The sequence below is a fragment of the Balaenoptera musculus genome, chromosome 11, assembly GCF_009873245.2.
Source record: "Balaenoptera musculus isolate JJ_BM4_2016_0621 chromosome 11, mBalMus1.pri.v3, whole genome shotgun sequence".
Classification (NCBI taxonomy): domain Eukaryota; kingdom Metazoa; phylum Chordata; class Mammalia; order Artiodactyla; family Balaenopteridae; genus Balaenoptera; species Balaenoptera musculus.
In genome coordinates this window covers 7,833,719-7,856,447 of record NC_045795.1, presented here as the reverse complement: position 1 = coordinate 7,856,447, position 22,729 = coordinate 7,833,719, and the positions used below count along the sequence as shown (strand labels likewise).

At 38.3% G+C, this 22,729-nt stretch overlaps 1 protein-coding gene across 1 annotated transcript in view; it reads right to left on the bottom strand.

Moving 5' to 3' along the window:
* Positions 1 to 22,729, bottom strand: part of SYCP2L (synaptonemal complex protein 2 like) — a 68,076-nt gene that overhangs the window by 29,100 nt on the left and 16,247 nt on the right. Inside the window, exons 11-17 of the mRNA XM_036870068.1 lie at positions 22,209 to 22,261; positions 21,532 to 21,577; positions 19,289 to 19,381; positions 19,129 to 19,189; positions 7,914 to 8,056; positions 6,233 to 6,326; positions 5,600 to 5,754 (exon numbers count right to left, since the gene is read on the bottom strand). Of these exons, the coding sequence (XP_036725963.1) occupies positions 5,600 to 5,754; positions 6,233 to 6,326; positions 7,914 to 8,056; positions 19,129 to 19,189; positions 19,289 to 19,381; positions 21,532 to 21,577; positions 22,209 to 22,261 (645 nt within the window). The remainder of the gene's footprint in view (positions 1 to 5,599; positions 5,755 to 6,232; positions 6,327 to 7,913; positions 8,057 to 19,128; positions 19,190 to 19,288; positions 19,382 to 21,531; positions 21,578 to 22,208; positions 22,262 to 22,729) is intronic.

Below are 22,729 nucleotides of genomic sequence, written 5' to 3'. Positions count from 1 at the left end.
CTCAGAACGAGAAAAAGGATTCTCAGATCTCAGTGGGGCTGAAGAATTCTCGCACTGCTGAACGGAGGATCAGACAGGCACAGAGAGTGGCAGCAGGTTGCTGGGAAGGCACGGCCCTGGCAGGGTTGCCTTACAGCAGCACACTTCCAAACCATGCTGGAAGCCCCTGCCAGCGCCCGACTCCTTCTGGGGCAGATGTGAGAGGAAGAGGTGAAGTCGGAAGAAACCTGGATTGCTCCAAGGATCTTAAAGAATGAGACACTGGATGCCTGGACAAAAAAGTGTGATGGGAAGGAAGTGTAGGGGTAGGGCAGGTTTCTACCCTCTTCTAGTTGAAAGAGATCCTTGAACAATGAATGGCTAGCCATAGCGATGGTATAAAAACATTACTTTTTATTTCCTGGCTCATGGCCTGACAGAAATGTAGGCTCTATTCCTGGCTTAGAACTCCCATTTTTTAAGGTCAAGAAAGAACAAATTTCACAGTGTGACAGAGTGCTTTAAACTAACATCATAAAAGGAGAAACAGCACTGTTCATATATAAATTGTAAACCCTTGAAGTCCAAAACCAATATAGGCTGACACAGAAAAACAATAGGAAAGATATCTAGTAACTCAAAGAAGAAGAATGGTATTGGGGAGGTGGAGCCACAATAACATATAAAAATTAATGAAGTAAATAAAGGAAATTATAACACACTGAGGACCCTTTGGGGGATTGTGCAGTTCTGGCAGAGGAATGAAGAAATAGCCCACATCAGTATTGGATCTGTTCATTCATTCATCAGTCCATCCATCAATGAAATTGTATTACTGAACCTATTGACAAGAATGTCTAGCAACTAGAACCCTCAAAGATTGGGACTTCCCTGGCAGTCCAGTGGTTAAGACTCTGCACTTCCAATGCAGGGGGGTGTGGGTTCGATCCCTCATTGGGGAACTAAGATCCCACATGCTGCATGTTGCAGCCAAAAAGAAAACAAAAATCAAATAGAACCCTCAAAGACTGCTGGTGGGAATGTAAAATGCTGCAAAGACTGTGGAAAACATTTTGGCACTTTTTAAAAAAGTTAAACATATACCAATTATGATCCAGCTATCCCATTTCCTATATATTTACCCAAGAGAAAAGAAAACACATCTCCATACAAAGACTTACACATGAATCCTGAGGGCTTTACTTGTAACAACAAAAAACTGGAAACTCAAATGTCCATCGCAGGAGAATGGATAAACAAAATGTGGTATATCCATACAATGGATCCACTATTCTCCATACTACTCAATAATATAAAAGAATGAACTGTTGATACACGATGAATCTCAAAATAATTACACTGAATGAAAGAAGCTAGGAAAAAAGTACTTACTGTTTGGTTCCATTTAAATAAGATTTTTAAAACTACAAACTCATCTATAGTGACAGAAAGCAGATCAGTAATTGCCAAGGGGTGGGAATGCAGAAAGACAGGAGGGAGGGATTTCAAAGGGTCAGGAAGAAATTCTTGGAGATGACAGATATGGTCCTTATCTTGATTGTGGTGATGGTTCTTGGGTGTAGACATATGTCAAAAACTGTATGTCATAGATGCAAAAATCTTCAACAAAATACTAGCAAACAGAATCCAACAGCACATTAAAAGGATCATACACCATGATCAAATGGGGTTTATCCCAGGAATACAAGGATTCTCCAAAATATGCAAATCAATCAATGTGATAAGCCATATTAACAAATTAAGGAGAGAAACCATATGATCATCTCAATAGATGCAGAAAAAGCTTTTGACAAAATCCAACACCCATTTAGTAGGCATAGAGGGAACTTACCTTAAGATAATAAAGGCCATATATGAAAAACCCACAGCCAACATTGTTCTCAATGGTGAAAAACTGAAACCATTTCCTCTAAGATCAGGAACAAGACAAGGCTGTCCACTCTCACCACTATTATTCACAGTTTTGGAAGTTTTAGCCACAGCAATCAGAGAAGGAAAAGAAATGAAAGGAATCCAAACCAGAAAAGAGGAAGTAAAGCTGTCACTGTTTGCAGATGACATGATACTATACATAGAGAATCCTAAAGATGCCACCAGAAAACTACTAGAGCTAATCAATGAATCTGGTAAAGTAGCAGGATACAAAATTAATGCACAGAAATCTCTTGCATTCCTGTACACTAATGATGAAAAATCTGAAAGAGAAATTAAGGAAACACTCCCATTTACCATTGCAACAAAAAGAATAAAATACCTAGGAACAGACCTACCTAAGGAAACAAAAGACCTGTATGCAGAAAACTATAAGACACTGATGAAAGAAATCAAAGATGATACAAACAGATGGAGAGCTATACCATGTTCTTGGATTGGAAGAATCAACACTGTGAAAATGACTATACTACCCAAAGCAATCTACAGATTCAATGCAATCCCTATCAAACTACCAATGGCATTTTTCACAGAACTAGAACAAAAAATTTCACAACTTGTATGGAAACACAAAAGACCCTGAATAGCCAAAACAATCTTGAGAAAGAAAAATGGAGCTGGAGGAATAAGGCTCCCTGACTTCAGACTATACTACAAAGCTACAGTAATCAAGACAGTATGGTACTGTCACAAGAACAGAAATATAAATCAATGGAACAAGATGGAAAGCCCAGAGATAAACCCACGCACGTATGGGCACCTTATTTTTAATAAAGGAGGCAAGAGTATACAATGGAGAAAAGACAGCCTCTTCAATAAGTGGTGCTGGGAAAACTGGACAGCTACATGCAAAAGAATGAAATTAGAACACTTCCTAACACCATACACAAAAATAAACTCAAAATGGATTAAAGACCTAAATATAAGGCCAGACACTATAAAACTCTTAGAGGAAAACATAGGCAGAACACTCTTTGACATAAATCACAGCAAGATCCGTTTTGACCCATCTCCTAGAGAAATGGAAATAAAACCAAAAATAAACAAATGGGACCTAATGAAACTTAAAAGCTTTTGCACAGCAAAAGAAACCATAAACAAGATGAGAAGACAACCCTTAGAATGGGAGAAAATATTTGCAAATGAAGCAACTGACAAAGGATTAATCTCCAAAATTTACAAGCAGCTCATGCAGCTCAATATCAAAAAAACAAACAACCCAATCCAAAAATGGGCAGAAGACCTAAACAGACATTTCTCCAAAGAAGATATACAGATTGCCAACAAACACATGATGCTCAACATCACTAATCATTAGAGAAATGCAAATCGAAACTTCAATGAGGTATCACCTCACACTGGTCAGAATGGCCATCATCAAAAAATCTACAAACAATAAATGCTGGAGAGGGTGTGGAGAAAAGGGAACCCTCTTGCACTGTTGGTGGGGATGTAAATTGATACAGCCACTACGGAGAACAGTATGGAGGTTCCTTAAAAAACTAAAAATAGAACTACCATACAACCCAGCAATCCCACTACTGGGCATATACCCCGAGAAAACCATAATTCAAAAAGAGACATGTACCACAATGTTCACTGCAGCACTATTTACAAAAGCCAGGACCTGGAAGCAACCTAAGTGTCCATTAACAGATGAATTGATAAAGAAGATGTGGCACATATATACAATGGAATATTACTCAGCCATAAAAAGAAATGAAATTGAGTTATTTGTACTGAGGTGGATGGACCTAGAGTCTGTCATACAGAGTGAAGTAAGTCAGAAAGAGAAAAACAAATACTGTATGCTAACACATATATATGGAATCTGATGAACCTAGGGGCAAGACAGGAATAAAGATGCAGACGTAGAGAATGGACCTGAGGACACGGGGAGGGGGAAGGGTAAGCTGGGATGAAGTGAGAGAGTGGCATGGACATATATACACTACCAAATGTAAAATAGATAGCTAGTGGGAAGCAGCCGCACAGCACAGGGAGACCAGCTCGGTGCTTTGTGACCACCTAGAGGGGTGGGATAGGGAGGGTGGGAGGGAGACACAAGAGGGAGGAGATATGGGGATATATGTATACATACAGCTGATTCACCTTGTTATACAGCAGAAACTAACACACCATTGTAAAGCAAATATACTCCAATAAAGATGTTAGAAAAAAAACGGTGTGTCAAAAATTTGATGTTAAAGTATACATCAAATTGTACACTTCAAATATGTACGCTTTATTTTATTTCAGTTATATCTCAATAAAGCTGTAAAAAAAAATCACATGTATGACCCATTCTTCAGAGGCCTACATGGAAAGTGGCAATAAAATAATGCCAAGTAATACATGTTTTCTGGCGAGGGGTATTCAGTGTTCTGCTACAGAAAACTACATCACCAAAGAAAACATTGGGACTATAATGGTAGAGACGCATAGATCAAGAGAACTTTCCAGCCCTGCTCAAATCATTCTGCAGAAAACTGCACACAATGCTCTCTCCTTGTGTGGAGCACAGCCAGATGCAAAAAAGGGGGAAAAACCTAGACAGTCGAATTGTAATTAATGAGTCACATTAACAACAATCTACATGGTTTATGAGTTTTGAAAATCACCTACCTAGATGTATCATTTAATTTAGGAACCTGCATTTTTGCTGATGGTTCTTGTAAATCTAAAGAATGCTCGAGTTTTGAAGTAACTTCCAAGCATGAAAATGAAAAACAAAAATTATTAAGCATCTCAAGTAAACATTTAAATATACCATTCAAGTCTTAGGACAGAAAAAAAATCTAACCTTTTTGTGTATCATCCAGTTTCGATTTTTCAGGTGAATTATCAGCTGTATTTGTTTGCTGCAGGAAAAACATATATACCTAAGTTTAATTATGTTGTCTATGAAATTTTTTACAATTCCAAAGAAAAGCATTTAAATAGTAGGATATCAGGCTCTTTGTTCATTAGATTTAGCTCCAAATGACTGTTGGCTGTTCCGTAAATATCAATATCCACCCTCAGAAGATTTACCACCATCAAAGACAATCACAGAGTGTCTCAGAGTTACTAAGGGAAACATGAAAGGAAGACTTACAAAAATGTCTTCCACAGCATCATAATTGTGGAGATATGTACAAGTTCCCAAAAAGACAATCTATCTGGAGGAATAATCTTTGGTGTATTTGTTTTTAAAAAAATCATAACACTACCACATTTCTGTATAATGTGTCCATGTAATCAAACATAAGAAAATGGACTGAACACCAATATATGCCAAGCAGTGTGTTAGGTGCTTTATGTATATTATGCTTTTAATCCTAAGAGGGCCACACTGTAAACCAGCTATTACCTTTGTTTTATAGATGAGAAGCCTCAGGCTCAATGACGTTAAGTAATTTTCCCAAGTTCCCACAATCAGTAAGTGTAAACCAGGTCTGATTCCAAACATTAGGCTGCTTTCCCCACACTCAGTCTCCAGATCCCAAATGAGGGAATGAGGCAAAGCCAGCCAAAGTGACACATTCCGCGGGAGAGCCAAGATGAGTGAAAGTCAAGAAAAAATAAACACGGCAGACAAAAGTAATTGAAAGGAGGGGATAGTGGAAAAACAGAGAGATGGTTGACCAGGAGAAAATGGACAACAAGCCAGAGAATCAGTTTCCACCTGCCAGCATCCCAGTGGATACAGTTCAGAATCTTGTCCCCAGTTCCCTGTACTCACAGCAGGCTCAGACTGGTTATCTAAGGGGAGAGTTGTTAGGCAATGGTTATCTTCAGCACTGGTTAACTCTGCCAGCTCGGTAGATTCCTTTGCTTGGTCTATACACATTAAGAAAAGAGCAATGAAGAATGGTAACAATAACCGTACACGATGCTGCATACACCCTCCAAATGCTCTTCATGAGATTCATACTGCTAGTACATCACCATCTTTTGGTAAGAGCTGGTAATTAGGACCTGCTATGGACAACTTGGAAAATTGCTCTTGGGTCTAACTCATAAGAGATATGTAACCTGTGCAGGGCCAGCTTTGTGGGTAGACAGGGCCCTACACACTTGCCTCCTGCCACCCCATCATAATTTCTCTTTTGTCATTTCCATTTGACCCCAAGACAGACTGTATCAGGTGGAGAAAATAATTCAAGGTTTAATCAGCAACTTTTCTTTCTCCAAAGGTATAGTAACACATTAATTATTCCTATATGACCACAGGTTTTCAGTGACCTCTTTCAAGTAATATTTTGTCATTGCTTCTCTACGGAATCCAGGTAAGAAATTTTGTTATTTCCCAACATACCTGTCTCTCTTTCGTGGCTGCTAGGAATCTCAGTGTCTTCTTTCTCAAATTCACCAAAAAGGTCTGAGGAGATTTTCGTCTGGTCAGGCCTCACCTGAAATGCAAACCAAAAATCACATGATTTTCAAAAGCAGTAATTCTTTTAAAAATTTATTATTAACAGACCTAAAGAGACATAGACAACAATACAATAATAGGAAGGGACTTTAATACCCCACTTACATCAATGGATACATCACTTAGATGGAAAATCAATATGGAAACATCAGCCTTAAATGACACATTAGATCCAATGGACTTGACATATACATAACATTCTACTGGAAAGCAACAGAATACACATTCTTCTCAAGCACATATGGAATCCAGGATAGATCATATATTAGGTCACAAAACAAGTCTTAATAAATTTAAGAAGACTGAAATCATATCAAGCATCTTTACCAACTACAGTGGTGTGAAACTAGAAATCAATTACAAGAAGAAAACTGGAAAATTCACAAATACATGGAGATTAAATAACACGCTTCTGAAAAACCAATGGGTCAATGAAGAAATCAAAAAAGGGATTAAAAAAAAACCTTTTGGCAAATGAAAATGGAAATGCAACATACCAAAACTTATGAGGTGCAGCAAAAGCAGTTCTAAGAGGGAAGTTCATAGTGATAAATGCCCACATCAGAAAAGAAAAGAAGGACTTCCCTGGTGGTCCAGTGGTTAAGACTCTGCGCTTCCAATACAGGGGGCACAAGTTCAATCCCTGGTTGGGGAACTAAGATCCTGCATGCTGTGCAGAGTGACCAAAACAATAATAATAATAAAGAAAAGAAAGAACTCAAATAAACAACATATCTTTACACCTCAAGGAACTAGAAAAAAAAATAAATGAACCCAAAGTTAGTAGAAGGAAGAAAATGAAGAACAGAATGGAAATAAACAAGGAAATAAACAAAAGACTAAAAAAAACAAGAGAAAAGATCAATGAAACTAAGAGCTGGTTATTTGAAAATATAAACAAAATTGACAAACATTTAGCTGGATTCACATATATGTGCGCGTATCTATCTATCTATATTTAAAACAGCATATTATTCAGCCATAAAAAAGAAGAAAATCCTGCCATTTGCAACAACATGGGTGGACCTCGGGGGCATTATGAAAAGTGAAATAAGTCAGACAGAGACAGACAAATACCATATGATCTCACTTATATGTGGAATCTTAAAAACAACAACAAAAACAAGCTCATAGATACAGAGAGCAGATTGGTGGTTCCAGAGGAGGGGGTTGAGGGTAGGTGAAATGGGTGAAGGGGGTCAAAAGGTACAAAATTCCTGTTATAAAATGAATATGTCATGGGGATGTAAGGTACAACATGGTGACTATAGTTAATACTATATTGCATATTTGAAAGTTGCTAAGAGACTAAATTCTCTAAATTTTTTTTGTTCTCACACAAAAATAACTTCTAACAATGGTGATAGTTGTCAACTAGTCTCATTGTGGTGATTTTTTCACAATATATACAAAAATGGAATCATTATCATTTACACCTGAAACTAATATGTTTTATGTCAATTATATCTCAATTTTAAAAACCCTAACATGGAAATGTAAGAGACATGAAAACATACTAAAACATATTTACTGATAAATAATCAAGAAGAATTAAACATGCCACCTGTTTCTCATCTCCTAAAGCTTTAATGGAAGCTTGGGCTATGTTGAATTGCAATTCAAAATGAATTTCTATTTTCATCACTTCTTTGTTTCTGATATTAATAGGCTTCTTCAGGTAAATTTTGAGCATCTTCATCTCAGTTTCTAGCAAAAATAAAGTATACCAATGTAGATCAACATACTGAAAGGTTATATTTTTAAATTTTATAATTTTAAATAACTGCACTGGGATATTTGTTCACTGCCCAGATTCTTCTGCAATGAGAAGTTGAAAAGAAATTATTTTAATAAAGTTACTCTGAAATTATTTTTATTAGATGCACATGTGTATTTTTACACACACACATACACACACACAATATGTTTAAGCAGTTAATCTAGCAGAGATAGAACTAACCTAGCAGCATAGCAAATGAGATATTTTGTCTTCTAAAATTCAATCCATTTTTTAAAGAACATGTGTGAATACAAAGCTATCATCTGTAACAGGTATTTTACTTCTCAATATATTAAGCACAACATTCATTCTCATTCTTTCTGTCTCTCAGATCCCACTCATTTCTAAAATTCAAAATAAAATCCACTGTTCTCAATATACAAACTGGAATAATCCACACTCATCTCAACAGACTCCACTTAAAGAAGAGAAATGGAAACATTCTCCAGAGAGGCCTAATTCTCAGACAACAGTCTCCTTGAGGGCCTCCTACCAGGACATCAGCCCTTTACTGACAAATAGTAATTGGGTTTAGAAGAGAAAATAGTTTAGACCACAATTCATAGCGAGCCCAAGAATAAGCCACAGTAAGTACAAGCTGTGTTGGAAGCAGCAGGGGTGAAAAGAGTAAAACCCATGAAAGAGCAGGCAAAGCTCAGGGTCACAAATTGATGAGAATGAAAAGAGGAAAAAAGAGACACACCTGGGTCTAGATCTGTGGCCAGTGATACTTGAAACGTGGCTAGTACAACATGAATTGCATTATAAGCATAAAATACACACTAGTTTGTGAAGACACAGTACCAAAAAAGAGAAGGTAAAATATCTCATTAATTGTTCATATTGATTACATGTTAAACTGTTAATATTTTGGACATACTGAGTGAAATAAATATATATTATTAAAATTAGTCCACTTGAAAAAAACTTTTTAATGAGGCTACTAGAAAATTTTTAATTAAATATATGGTTCAGATCCTATTTCCATACAACAGTGCTGGCCTCTAGTAAAGTTCAACAATCCCCCAAATGCTGATCTTACTGGATGTTCAGTCACTGCAGAGAAAGTCTCTAAATCCCTGCAGCAAATTCTAAACAAGGTCTGAAAATGTAAATAGCTAGTTGGGCTGTGGAGCTCGATGCAAACGTACAAGGGCAAGAAGAAGTAGCCCGAGGGCTGCCCTCAACAGGCTCCTAAAACACTGTCAACCCCTTAGCAGGAAGGGCTCGGCACGCAAAAGGCAAGTCTTGCTTGTTGTTTTTGCTACACAAGCCTCAGTTTCCTCGGCTATAAAACTAAAACATCACACCTACTTCCTCCAGCTACTATGAGGCACTTTATGAATTTTAAAGTCTCCCCAAAATATGATATATTTATGAAGTGTAGAATATTAACTTTGGCAAGTTGGTTGCTGAAAACCACCTCAACAGCAAAGTTCAGGTTCAGAAACTTAAAATATGTAATGTTAGGGATACCACAGTCAGAAAATCCATGGAAGTCTTTATAAAATATTGACTTCAGAATAAACACCAATGATATTTTGCATATCTTAAGTGAACAGTAACAGGTAATGACTATATAAATTAAGTTACTTTTAATTTAGGATTATATTTAATTTACATTTCTAGTAAGATGTTTATAAACCCCTTTCCTTTACTACAGATAGGAGACACCTCCAACTCAGCGTATGCTATCTTTCCAATTTTGTGACTGTATAACTGCATGTTTGTGATTCCTCCCATCTGTGACACCATAAGAAATATATATTTGATCTTGGCCTTGGTTCCTGACACAGAGCTCCTGAAACGCATTTTAAGTGATGGGGTGCTAGGAGCATCTTTTGTTCTAATATTTGGTCTTTGACCCTGGTTCCTGACACCAGAGCTTCTAAGGCCCTTGGAATGCCTGGGGTGATGAGTGTTTTATAAGTTAATGAGGTGACTGGGGTTAGAGGACTGAGGGTTGGAGGACTTAAGGATGGGGACTGGTCGAAAACTTACACAAGCCTCTTAGATAGCCTCAACCACCAGAGGGCAGACAGCAGAAGCAAGAAGAACTACAATCCTGCAGCCTGTGGAACAAAAACCACATTCACAGAAAGATAGACAAGATGAAAAGGCAGAGGGCTATGTACCCCATGAAGGAACAAGATAAAACCCCAGAAAAACAACTAAATGAAGTGGAGATAGGCAACCTTCCCAAAAAAGAAGGCAGAATAATGATAGTGAGGATGATCCAGGACCTCAGAAAGAGAATGCAAGCAAAGATCGAGAAGATTCAAGAAATGTTTAACAAAGATCTAGAAGAATTAAAGAACAAATGAACAGAGATGAACAATACAATAACTGAAATGAAAAATACACTAGAAGGAATCAATAGCAGAATAACTGAGGCAGAAGAATGGATAAGTGACCTGGAAGACAGAATGGTAGAATTCACTGCTGTGGAACAGAATAAAGAAAAAGAATGAAAAGAAATGAAGACAGCCTAAGAGACCTCTGGGACAACATTAAATGCAACAACATTCGCATTATAGGGGTCCCAGAAGGAGACGAGAGAGAAAGGACACGAGAAAATATTTGAAGAGATTATAGTCGAAAACTTCCCTAACACGGGAAAGGAAATAGCCACCCACGTCCAGCAAGCACAGTGAGTCCCATACAGGATAAACCCAAGGAGAAACACGCTGAGACACATAGTAATCAAAGTGGCAAAAATTAAAGACAAAGAAAAATTATTGAAAGCAGCAAGGGAAAAATGACAAATAACATACAAGGGAACTCCCATAAGGTTAACAGCTGATTTCTCAGCAGAAACTCTACAGGCCAGAAGGGAGTGGCATGATATACTTAAAGTGATGAAAGGAAAGAACCTACAACCAAGATTACTCTAACCGGCAAGGATCTCATTTAGATTGGATGGAGAAATCAAAAGCTTTACAGACAAGCAAAAGCTAAGAGAATTCAGCACCACCAAACCAGCTCTACAACAAATGCTAAAGGAACTTCTCTAAGTGGGAAACACAAGAGAAGAAAAGGACCTACAAAAATAAACCCAAAACAATTAAGAAAATGGTCATAGGAACATACATATCGATAATTACTTAAACGTGAATGGATTAAATGCTCCAACCAAAAGACACAGGCTTGCTGAATGGATACAAAAACAAGACTCATATATATGCTGTCTACAAGAGACCCACTTCAGACCTAGGGACACATACGGACTGAAAGTGAGGGGATGGAAAAAGATATTCCATGCAAATGGAAATCAAAAGAAAGCTGGAGTAGCAATACTCATATCAGATAAAATAGACTTTAAAATAAAGAATGTTACAAGAGACAAGGAAGGACACTACATAATGATCAAGGGATCAATCCAAGAAGAAGATATAACAATTATAAATATATATGCACCCAACATAGGAGCACCTCAATACATAAGGCAACTGCTAACAGCTATAAAAGAGGAAATCAACAGTAACACAGTAACAGTGGGGGACTTTAACACCTCACTTACACCAATGGACAGATCATCCAAACAGAAAATTAATAAGGAAACACAAGCTTTAAATGACATAATAGACCAGATAGATTTAATTGATATTTATAGGACATTCCATCCCAAAACAGCAGATTACACTTTCTTCTCAAGTGCACACGGAACATTCTCCAGGATAGATCACATCTTGGGTCACAAATCAAGCCTCAGTAAATTTAAGAAGACTGAAATCATATCAAGCATCTTTTCTGACCACAACACTATGAGATTAGAAATCAATTACAGGGAAAAAAATGTAAAAAACACAAACACATGGAGGCTAAACAATACGTTACTAAGTAACCAAGAGATCACTGACAAACTCAAAGAGAAAATCAAAAAATACCTAGAGACAAATGACAATGAAAACCCGACAATCCAAAACCTATGGGATGCGGCAAAAGCAGTTCTAAGAGGGAAGTTTATAGCTATACAAGGCTACCTCAAAAAACAAGAAAAATCTCAAATAAACAATCTAACCTTACTAGAGAAAGAAGAACAAAAAAAACCCAAAGTTAGCAGAAGGAAAGAAATCATAAAGATCAGAGCAGAAATAAATGAAATAGGGCTTCCCTGGTGGCGCGGTGGTTGAGAGTCTGCCTGCCAATGCAGGGGACACGGGTTCAAGCCCTGGTCTGGGAGGATCCCACATGCCATGGAGCGGCTGGGCCCGTGAGCCACAACTACTGAGCCTGCGTGTCTGGAGCCTGTGCTCCGCAACAGGAGGGGCCACGGCAGTGAGAGGCCCGCTCACCGTGATTAGGAGTGGCCCCCACTCACCACAACTGGAGAAAGCCCTCGCAAAGAAACAAAGACCCACACAGCCAAAAAATAAATAAATTTTTTTTAAAAAAAATAAATAAATAAATGGAATAGAAACAAAGAAAACAATAGCAAAGATCAATAAAACTAAAAGCTGGTTCTTTGAGAAGATAAACAAATTGAGAAACCTTTAGACAGACTCATCAAGAAAAAGAGGGAGAGGACTCAAATCAATAAACTTAGAAATGAAAAAGGAGAAGTAACAACTGACACTGCAGAAATACAAAGTATCCTAAGAGACTACTACAAGCAACTCTATGCCAATAAAATGGACAACCTGGAAGAAATGGACAAATTCTTAGAAAGGTATAAACTTCCAACACTGAACCAGGAAGAAATAGAAAATATGAACAGACCAATCACAAGTAATGAAATTGAAACTGTGATTAAAAATCTTCCAACAAACAAAAGCCCAGGACCAGATGGCTTCACAGGTGAATTCTATCAAACATTTAGAGAAGAACTAACACCCATCCTTCTCAAACTCTTCCAAAAAATTGCAGAGGAAGGAAACTCATTCTATGAGGCCACAATCACACTGATACCAAAACCAGACAGATATACTACAAAAAAAGAAAATTACAGACCAATATCACTGATGAATATAGATGCAAAAATCCTCAACAAAATACTAGCAAACAGAATCCAACAACACATTAAAAGGATCATACACCACAATCAAGTGAGATTTATCCCAGGGATGCAAGGATTCTTCAATATATGCACATCAATCAATGCAATACATGATATTAACAAATTGAAAAAGAAAAACCATATGATCATCTCAATAGATGCAGAAAAAGCTTTTGACAAAATTCAACACCCATTTATGATAAAAACTCTCCAGAAAGTGGGCATAGAGGGAACCTACCTCAACATAATAAAGGCCATATATGACAAACACACAGCAAACATCATTCTCAATGGTGAAAAACTGAAAGCATTTCCTCTAAGATCAGGAACAAGACAAGGATGTCCACTCTCACCACTATTATTCAACATAGTTTTGGAAGTCCTAGCCACAGCAATCAGAGAAGAAAAAGAAATAAAAGGAATACAAATTGGAAAAGAAGAAGTAAAACTGTCACTGTTTGCAGATGACATGATACTATACATAGAGAATCCTAAAGATGCCACCAGAAAACTACTAGAGCTAATCAATGAATTTGGTAAAGTAGTAGGATACAAAATTAATGCACAGAAATCTCTTGCATTCTTATACACTAATGATGAAAAATCTGAAGAGAAATTAAGGAAACACTCCCATTTACCATTGCAACAACAAGAATAAAATACCTAGGAATAAACCTACCTAGGGAGACAAAAGACCTGTATGCAGAAAACTATAAGACACTGAAGAACGAAATTAAAGATGATACCAACAGATGGAGAGATATACCATGTTCTTGGATTGGAAGAATCAATATTGTGAAAATGACTATACTACCCAAAGCAATCTACAGATTTAATGCAATCCCTATCAAATTACCAATGGCATTTTTTTATGGAACTAGAACAGAAATATCTTAAAATTTGTATGGAGACAAAAAAGACCCCGAATAGCCAAAGCAGTCTTGAGGGAAAAAAACCGAGCTGGAGGAATCAGACTCCCTGGCTTCAGACTATACTACAAAGCTACAGTAATCAAGACAACATGGTACTGGCACAAAAACAGAAATACAGATCAATGGAACAAGATAGAAAGCCCAGAGATAAACCCACACAACTATGGTCAACTAATCTATGACAAAGGAGGCAAGGATATACAATGGAGAAAAGACAGTCTCTTCAATAAGTGGTGCTGGGAAAACTGGACAGCTACATGTAAAAGAATGAAATTAGAACATTCCCTAACACCATACACAAAAATAAACTCAAAATGGATTAGAGACCTAAATGTAAGACCGGACACTATAAAACTCTTAGAGGAAAACATAAGAACACTCTTTGACATAAATCACAGCAAGATCTTTCTTGATCCACATCCTAGAGTAATGGAAATAAAAACAAATATAAACAAATGGGACCTAATCAAACTTAAAAGCTTTTGCACAGCAAAGGAAACCATAAATAAGACAAAAACACAACCCTCAGAATGGGAGAAAATATTTGCAAACAAATCAATGGACAAAGGATTAATCTCCAAAATATATAAACAGCTCATGCAACTCAATATTAAAAAAACAAACAACCCAATCCAAAAATGGGCAGAAGACCTAAATAGACTTTTCTCCAAAGAAGATATACAGATTTCCAACAAACACATGGAAGAATGCTCAACATCACTAATCATTAGAGAAATGCAAATCAAAACTATAATGAGGTATCACCTCACACCAGTTAGAATGGGCATCATCAGAAAATCTACAAACAACAAATGCTGGAGAGGGTATGGAGAAAACGGAACCCTCTTGAACTGTAGGTGGGAATGTAAATTGATACAGCCACTATGGAGAACAGTATGGAGGTTCCTTAAAAAACTAAAAATAGAATTACCATATGACCCAGCAATCCCACTACTGGGAATATAGCCAGAGAAAACCATAATTCAAAAAGACACATGCACCCCAGTGTTCATTGCAGCACTATTTACAATAGCCAGGTCATGGAAGCAACCTGAATGCCCATCGACTGACTAATGGATAAAGAAGATGTGGTACGCATATACAAGGGAATATTATTACCCAGCCATAAAAAAGAACGAAATTGGGTCATTTGTAGAGTCATGGATGGATCTAGAGACTGTCATACAGAGTAAAGTCAGAAAAAGAAAAACAAATATTGTATATTAATGCATATATGTGGAACCTAGAAAAATGGTACAGATGAACCGGTTTGCAGGGCAGAAATTGAGACACAGATGTAGAGAACAAACGTATGGACACCAAGGGGGGAAAGCGGCGGGGTGGTGGGGGGGGGTGGTGTGATGAATTGGGCGATTGGGATTGACATGTATATACTGATGTGCATAAAATTGATTACTGGTAAGAACCTGCTGTATAAAAAATAAATAAAATTAAATTAAAAAATTAAAAAAAAAACAGTTTTGCTTACATATCAATGATCATATTTCTAGAAGAGAAAAAAAAAAAAGGATGGGGACTGGCCGCCAGAAAGACCAAGGTGTGGTTAAAGGGTTGGAACTTCCACCTCCCCAACCTTCAGGGAGGGCAGAAGGGTCAGAGATTGAGTTAATATTCCATCATGCCTACATGATAAAGCTTCCATAAAAACCCCCAAGCTATGGGGTTCAGAGAGCTTCTGGGCTGGTGAACACAAACGTTCCAGGAGGGCAATGCACCCCAACTCCTCAGAAACAAAAGCCCTTGCACTTGGGATCCTTCTGGATCTTGCCCTGGGTATCTCTCCATCTGGCTGTTCATCTGTATCCTTTATTATATCCTTTATAATAAACTGGTAAATGTAAATGCGTGTTTCCCAGAGTTTTGTGAACCATTATAGCAAGTTGTCAAACCCGAGGAGGAGCTTGTGGGAACCTCTGACTGGTAGCCAGTTGGTCAGAAGTACAGGTGTCAACCTGAGACTTGCGATTAGCATCTGAAGTGCGGGCAGTCTTCACTGTCCCTTCATTCTCCCAGAGCTTCACGGTGAAAGGCTCTCCTCCTCTCCTGCCACTTCCTTTACTGCCTAATCTAGCCCAAATTTCCCTCTTTTTCTAGTATGTAACAGGAGAAATTAAAAATAATAACACAAGTCATTCTTGTTCATATAAATTCAAATTAATTGTGTCTGTGGAATGCAACAGTCGTACATGTGTTTGTAAATTAATTTCAGCATTGCTTATATCTGTGATTCTTTGTATTCTCCTGGTTATTACATCTTATTAATTTGCTCATTTATGAAACCTTTTACCCACATTTATTTTATATTTGTATGCGTGTCATGATTTTACCTTTTCAAAAATTACCCTTTAACAAAACACCGAAGTTAACTTATGTACACAAGAAATTCCAGCAAGGAACGCTCAGGGCTGAGGAAGGATTACCTTATCCTAAGTAATCCCATGGGAGAACCTTCAGTTAAGAGTTCAAGGCCAGGAAGGATGGATTTGTTCTTTCCAGGACTTGTATGATGAGAATCATGTTATCCATTATATTTTTCACCCCGGCTTTCAGGAAGTTAAGCACCAAATTTGTTTTTTGTTTTGTTTTAATTGTACAATTTTCTTTTCTTTTCTTTAAATTTATTTATTTTCTTCTTGGCTGCATGGGCCTTCGTTGCTATGCATGGGCTTTCTCTAGTTGCGGAGAGGGGGGTTACTCTTCGTTGCAGTGCGTGGGCTTCTCGTTGTGGAGCACAGGCTCTAGGTGCGTGGGCTTCAGTAGTTGTGGCAGGTGAGCTCAGTAGTTGTGGCTCGCAGGCTCTAGAGCACAGGCTCAGTAGTTGTGGTGCACGGGCTTAGTTGCTCCGTGGCATGTGGGATCTTCCCGGACCAGGGTGCAAACCCACGTCCCCTGCACTGGCAGGCGGATTCTTAACCACTGCACCACCAGGGAAGCACTAAGCACCAAATTTGAATCTCCATGGTGGCCAGATCAACCTTCGTGATAGACATTTTTATTCTTGTTTGTGGTTCCAATTTTCCATTTCTATTATTTTGTTATAAATATGCAAGCTGCCCTAAATTCTTTGTGAAAAGAAGTATAAAATCCACATAATTGCATAGTATTTAGTTTTAACTCTTTAGTAAAGCCAATTACTTAAAAAATGATTATGTGTATTGAGTTACTTTCAAAACATCCCTTTATTTTTTAAGAGACCCAATTCAGGAATCTTGGTCAAGTGTGACTATATCTGAAATACTGAACTGGACTAATACCTTACTTCTACCCACCCAAAAAAGGATCACTACTGACTCCATGCCCCTCAACTCTACCTACCAAGAGAAGAAGAAAGGTGAATGACAGAGATTTAAGAAGGGGGAGTCAGGGCTTCCCTGGTGGTGCAGTGGTTAAGAATCCGCCTGCCAATGCAGGCGATATGGATTCGATCCCTGGTCCGGGAAGATCCCACATGCCGTGGAGCAACTAAGCCCGGGCGCCACAACTACTGAGCCTGCGCTCTAGAGCCCACGAGCCACAACTACTGAAGCCAGCAAGCCACACCTACTGAAGTCCGCATGCCTAGAGCCCGTGCTCCGCAACAAGAAGCCACCACAATGAGAAGCCTGCGTGCAGCAACAAGGACCCAATGCAGCCAAAAATAAAAATTAATTAATTAATTAATTATTTTTTAAAAAGAAGGGGGAGTCGGAGGGCTGATATTTAAATAGTTTGTACGTACCCAATTATTAGTATAAATATGTGGGAAAGGGAGGGCAGGTACTATAACCATTTTTTAAAATGGTGGTACAGGACTTCCCTGGTGGCACAGTGGTTAAGAATCCTCCTGCCAATGCAGGGGACACGGGTTTGAGCCCTGGTCCAGGCCACAACTACTGAAGCCCACGTGCCTAGAGCCTGTGCTCCGCAACAAGAGAAGCCACTGCAATGAGAAGCCCACGCACCGCAACGAAGAGCAGTCCCTGCTCGCCACAACTAGAGAAAGCCTGCACACAGCAACAAAGACCCAATGCAGCCAAAAATAAATAAATAAATTTAAAAAAATAAAAAAATAAAATTACAAAAAAAATAAATTAAAAAATGGTGGTACAAAACATAAAGATGGTTGACAAGGTAAATGTTAAGTGTAGAGTTCAGTAGTGCTAAGTATATTCACATTGTTGTACAAGAGCTCTCCAGAACCTTTTCATCTTGCAAATCTGAAACTCTGTACCCATTAAACAACTCCCCATTTCCCCTTCCCTGCAGCCCCTGGTAACTAACCACCATTCTACTTTCTGTCTCTATCAGTTTGACTACTTTAGATACCTCATGTAAGTGGAATCATACAGTATTTGCCTTTTTGTGACTAGCTTTTTCCACTTAGCATGATGTCCTCAAAGTTCATCTATGTTGTAGCAAGTGTCAGAATGCCCTTCCTTTTTAAAGCTAAATAATAGTCCATTGTGGGTACAGATCACATTTGCTTTATCCATTCATTCATCGATGGACACTTGGGTTGCTTCTACCTCCTTTTTTTTTTTTTGGTTGCACCAGGTCTTAGTTGCAGCAGGCAGGCTCCTTAGTTGCGGCGTGCATGTGGGATCTAGTTCCCTGACCAGGGATGGAACCCAGGCCCCCTCCATTGGGAGTGCGGAGTCTTAACCACTGCGCCACCAGGGAAGTCCCTGCTTCTACCTCTTGACTCTTGTGAATAGGCTGCAGTGAACGTTCGTATGCAATTCTCTTCGAGTCCTGCTTTCGATTCTTCTGGATATATATCCAGAAGTGAAACTGCTGGATCATATGGTGATGATATTTTCAGTTTGTTGAGGAACCATAATCATTTTTACAACGAGAAAACCAGGCAAGTCACGGAACCCCAAAGTTACAGAGTGGAGGACTCACTAATCTTTTGCCCTGAGCACAGCCTTCTGTCCACAGCACTCACCACCTCCCCTCCATGTCAAGTGCAAGCAAAGTCTGCTCGGGAATTAACTAAACATACACTGCAACTGTAAACAGAAACAATACTCAGGACTAAATGCGGGGTAGTTTAGAATTAACATCTTACCTATTATGCTGAAATTAATCATTGCTTCCTTCAAAAGTCTTACTGAGTCCCATAAAGCGCTCTTGGAAAAAAATAAGTGAAATTCATGAGCACATAACACATACTTGGACATAAACACTCTCTACGCACTTAGGTCTAAACAGGAATCGAACATGATTACCTCAGGGTTGTTTATATAAAAAGTTACACTCTGAGTTCCTAGGTTGAAATCAATCCAAAATTTCTCTAATTTTTCATCTGCAGGTTTTCTCATCTGTAAGATATAATTTCAGCATTAATATCATATGAAAGGGTCAAATGAAAATTACTCCATTAAAAACAGAACTGCTTTTCCGAGAACAACCCTACTTTAAGATTATAGGGTCACCGTCTATTGCCTTACTCATTTCTGCAAAATAGGAGGAAGGTTTCAATTTTATATAACCAATCTATTTCTGGAAAAACCCTACTATACTTAGCAACTTAATAGATGTTTAAATGTGTCAGATAACTCTAACCACACAAACTTTTTTTTTCCGGTGCGAATCACAGAGAAAACTGTTCCATGTTAAAGCAGTAACAATCCACACTGCCTATGGATAGAAACTTCTAGCAAAGGAGGTACTGTGATCAAATATAAATGGTGACTTGCCACCTAACTTACCATATGTTAGAATGAGGCTAAGACCCGAAGATTTCAAATTACCTTCATTTTAATTGATTACAGTCAGCCCTCTGTGTCCACGGGTTCCGAATCCAAAGATTCAACCAAATGTGGATTGAAAATATTTAGGAAAAAGAATTCCAGAAAGTTCTAAAAAGCAAACCTTGATTTTGCCATATGCTGGCAATTATTTACATAGCATTTACATTGTACTGACAACTATTTGCATAGCATTTACATTGTGTTAGGTATCAGGTGTAACCTAGAGATGATTTAAAGTACGTGGGAGGATGTGTGTACATTATATGCAAATACTAAGCCGTTTTATATAAGGGACTTGAATATCCGCAGATTTTGGTATCCACCAGGGGCCCTGGAACCAGTCCCCCATGGGTACCAAGAAATGACTGTATTATAAAATAAACATACGCTCTTAAAGAAAGAAAGAAGGAAGGAAAGAAAGAAAGACGGAAAGAAAAAAAGGAAAGACGGATTCAAACAATATGATGCTAATAGAAAGAGTAAATATCTCCTTCTCTGTCCCTCAAATTCCCATAGGTACCTTTCCATAGGAACCATTAACAATGCCTTTGCTTCTTCGCCGGTGTGTTCTAGACATACTCAGGAAGTATATACAAAGTTTTTATTCCTCAACAATGGGACAAACACTAGACAACTATTCTTCCACTTGTTTTCCAGTAAATAGCATTTCTTGGCCATTGTTCCATCATACGTGTCTACTTTTTAACAGCTATAGAGTTGAACAAAGGTTTTTTTTTTGAATTTTATTTTATTTTTTATACAGCAGGTTCTTATTAGTTATCTGTTTTATACATATTAGTGTATACATGTCAATCCCAATCTCCCAATTCATCACACCACCACCACCACCCACCCCCTTCTCCCCTTGGCGTCTATACGAACAAAGGTTTTAACACAAGTCTATGTCACGGGAAGCCAGTGTAAGGACCCCTACTGAAGCTGATGGAAATTTAGAAGTCCTAGAAAGAAGAAGCAAGCAGAGATTGGAATCCTCAGACAACCAGAAAGAAAAACAGACTTGAAATACAGGAATCAGGCTACCAAAATCAGTTCTAGAGAGAAAATGTATAATGTAGTTGTGAGCTAACGGCTCAGCTCACAGAGGCCAAGAAGGGGGCCCTCAACCCAAAACAATGAAATGGTTAACTAGAACATTCTAGGGACATGATCCAGGAAACCTCAGCACAGTCCAGGTTCAGAGACCTTTGAAAAGTTTACCCAGAAATTGAGATGCTGCAAGTTGGGGCACTTTTACATGACGGACCTTGTGCCTCTAGAAACCAAAGAAGGGGGTGAAAAGAGACTGTTCAATTTTGGACTATAAAGTACAAGGCAGAATGATCTAGAGAAAGGAGAGTGACCCTAATTGCTGGGGATAGAGTGGGAAGCATCTACTGGGTGGAAAGAAGCAATGGACTTGCCCTACTCCCTCCAATCCAGGCGTGAATAATGTTGTTCATCAATAGGATAAAATAAGGCAAGGTTCCTGTAACTGACCTCATGAACGCAGTATAAACCCTAAAATTCCTTTATGTAGAAGTAACACTAGGGCTCTTCAATAATAAGCTTCAGAGTTGAGGCCTACGAGGAGAAGCAAGTTTCCTTTTTAAAAAAAGCCCTTCTGTGTAGCAAGAGCCATTTGGCCTGATGTAAACCTACCTGTGGGTTTCACTATACACCCCCCACCCTCACAGCCCCTGAAAGACAGACAAACATACCTCATGCTCATCAGCAAAAGCAGCAATGCATGGAAATGAACAGACCCTGCAAAACACCTCACAATTAAAAAGTGAAATAAAATATGGATGGATCGCACACACGACCTACGGATGTTCTATAAACAAGCATGTATAACTAGGTACGCCATTATGTCCCTTGGTACAAAGTATGAAAGGGGCTCTCAAACCTACAAATGGAGATCTACCATGGGCAGAATTCAAATCTCCATCTGGCAGTCTACAAGAGCCAGGTTTTCTGGTACTATATATACCTCAACCCAGCTGCTTGGCAAGAGTCCTAACGAGAGGAGTGAATTTGGTCAATATTTTCTCATCAAGGACTTAACTGTCCATAATATGTCTTTCCCTAGTAACCTCAGATCTATAGGAAATCATTCTTCATAAAATCTCCCTGGAGGATATAAAGTTACAACTGTTCCAAATCACAAATAAATATGTTAAAGACTGAGAGAAATCATTTTTAAACACACACGAATGAATCACTAGGCAGAATGCGTCTAATCTTCTGAGGTTTCTACTCAATGGATAACTTAGTAATGCTCAGTAAATTCTGTATCCTACATTCTCTCCTAAAACAGATCCTAGATTTTTTAAAAATATTAGACATTTTCAGAATAGAATTAGTCAATAAAGTAAAGCTCAGAGAAACGTCTTACCTTCTTTGGTCACCAAGTCTGTCATTTAGGTGATTGAGAAACCGTCTACAATCCTTCAAAGTAAATAATGCAAACTTTTTTGTTAAAAAAAAAATCAAGATATTTAATTTCAATACTACCCTTTGCAGCATGTAGAGGCCAGTGTTCGCTACTACATTTCCAGGATCCAGTGACATCACAAGGCTTCACAAGGATTCATTATTAATTACGATAGCTAAAATAATACTTTGTGTCACAAACAGGAGGTTCCAGACTCATGTTCTGAACCCCCAGCCATGAGACTTGCAGCTGAGGAATGCTTAGGTCTCCAAAAGTTTTATGTGCAGGAACAAGCAAGAGAAATACCTCTTACTGATGACCTGGATTGTAATATTTCACTAACCCACAGGGCACCCATCTCCCTACCATCTCCCCAGCACAAGCCAACCACAAACCCAAGAAACTTATCAATTTGGGGTTTATCCTGGTGTATTTAACCACTGTAGATTTTCCTTATCAGGAGTTCTCTAACCTGCTCCTTC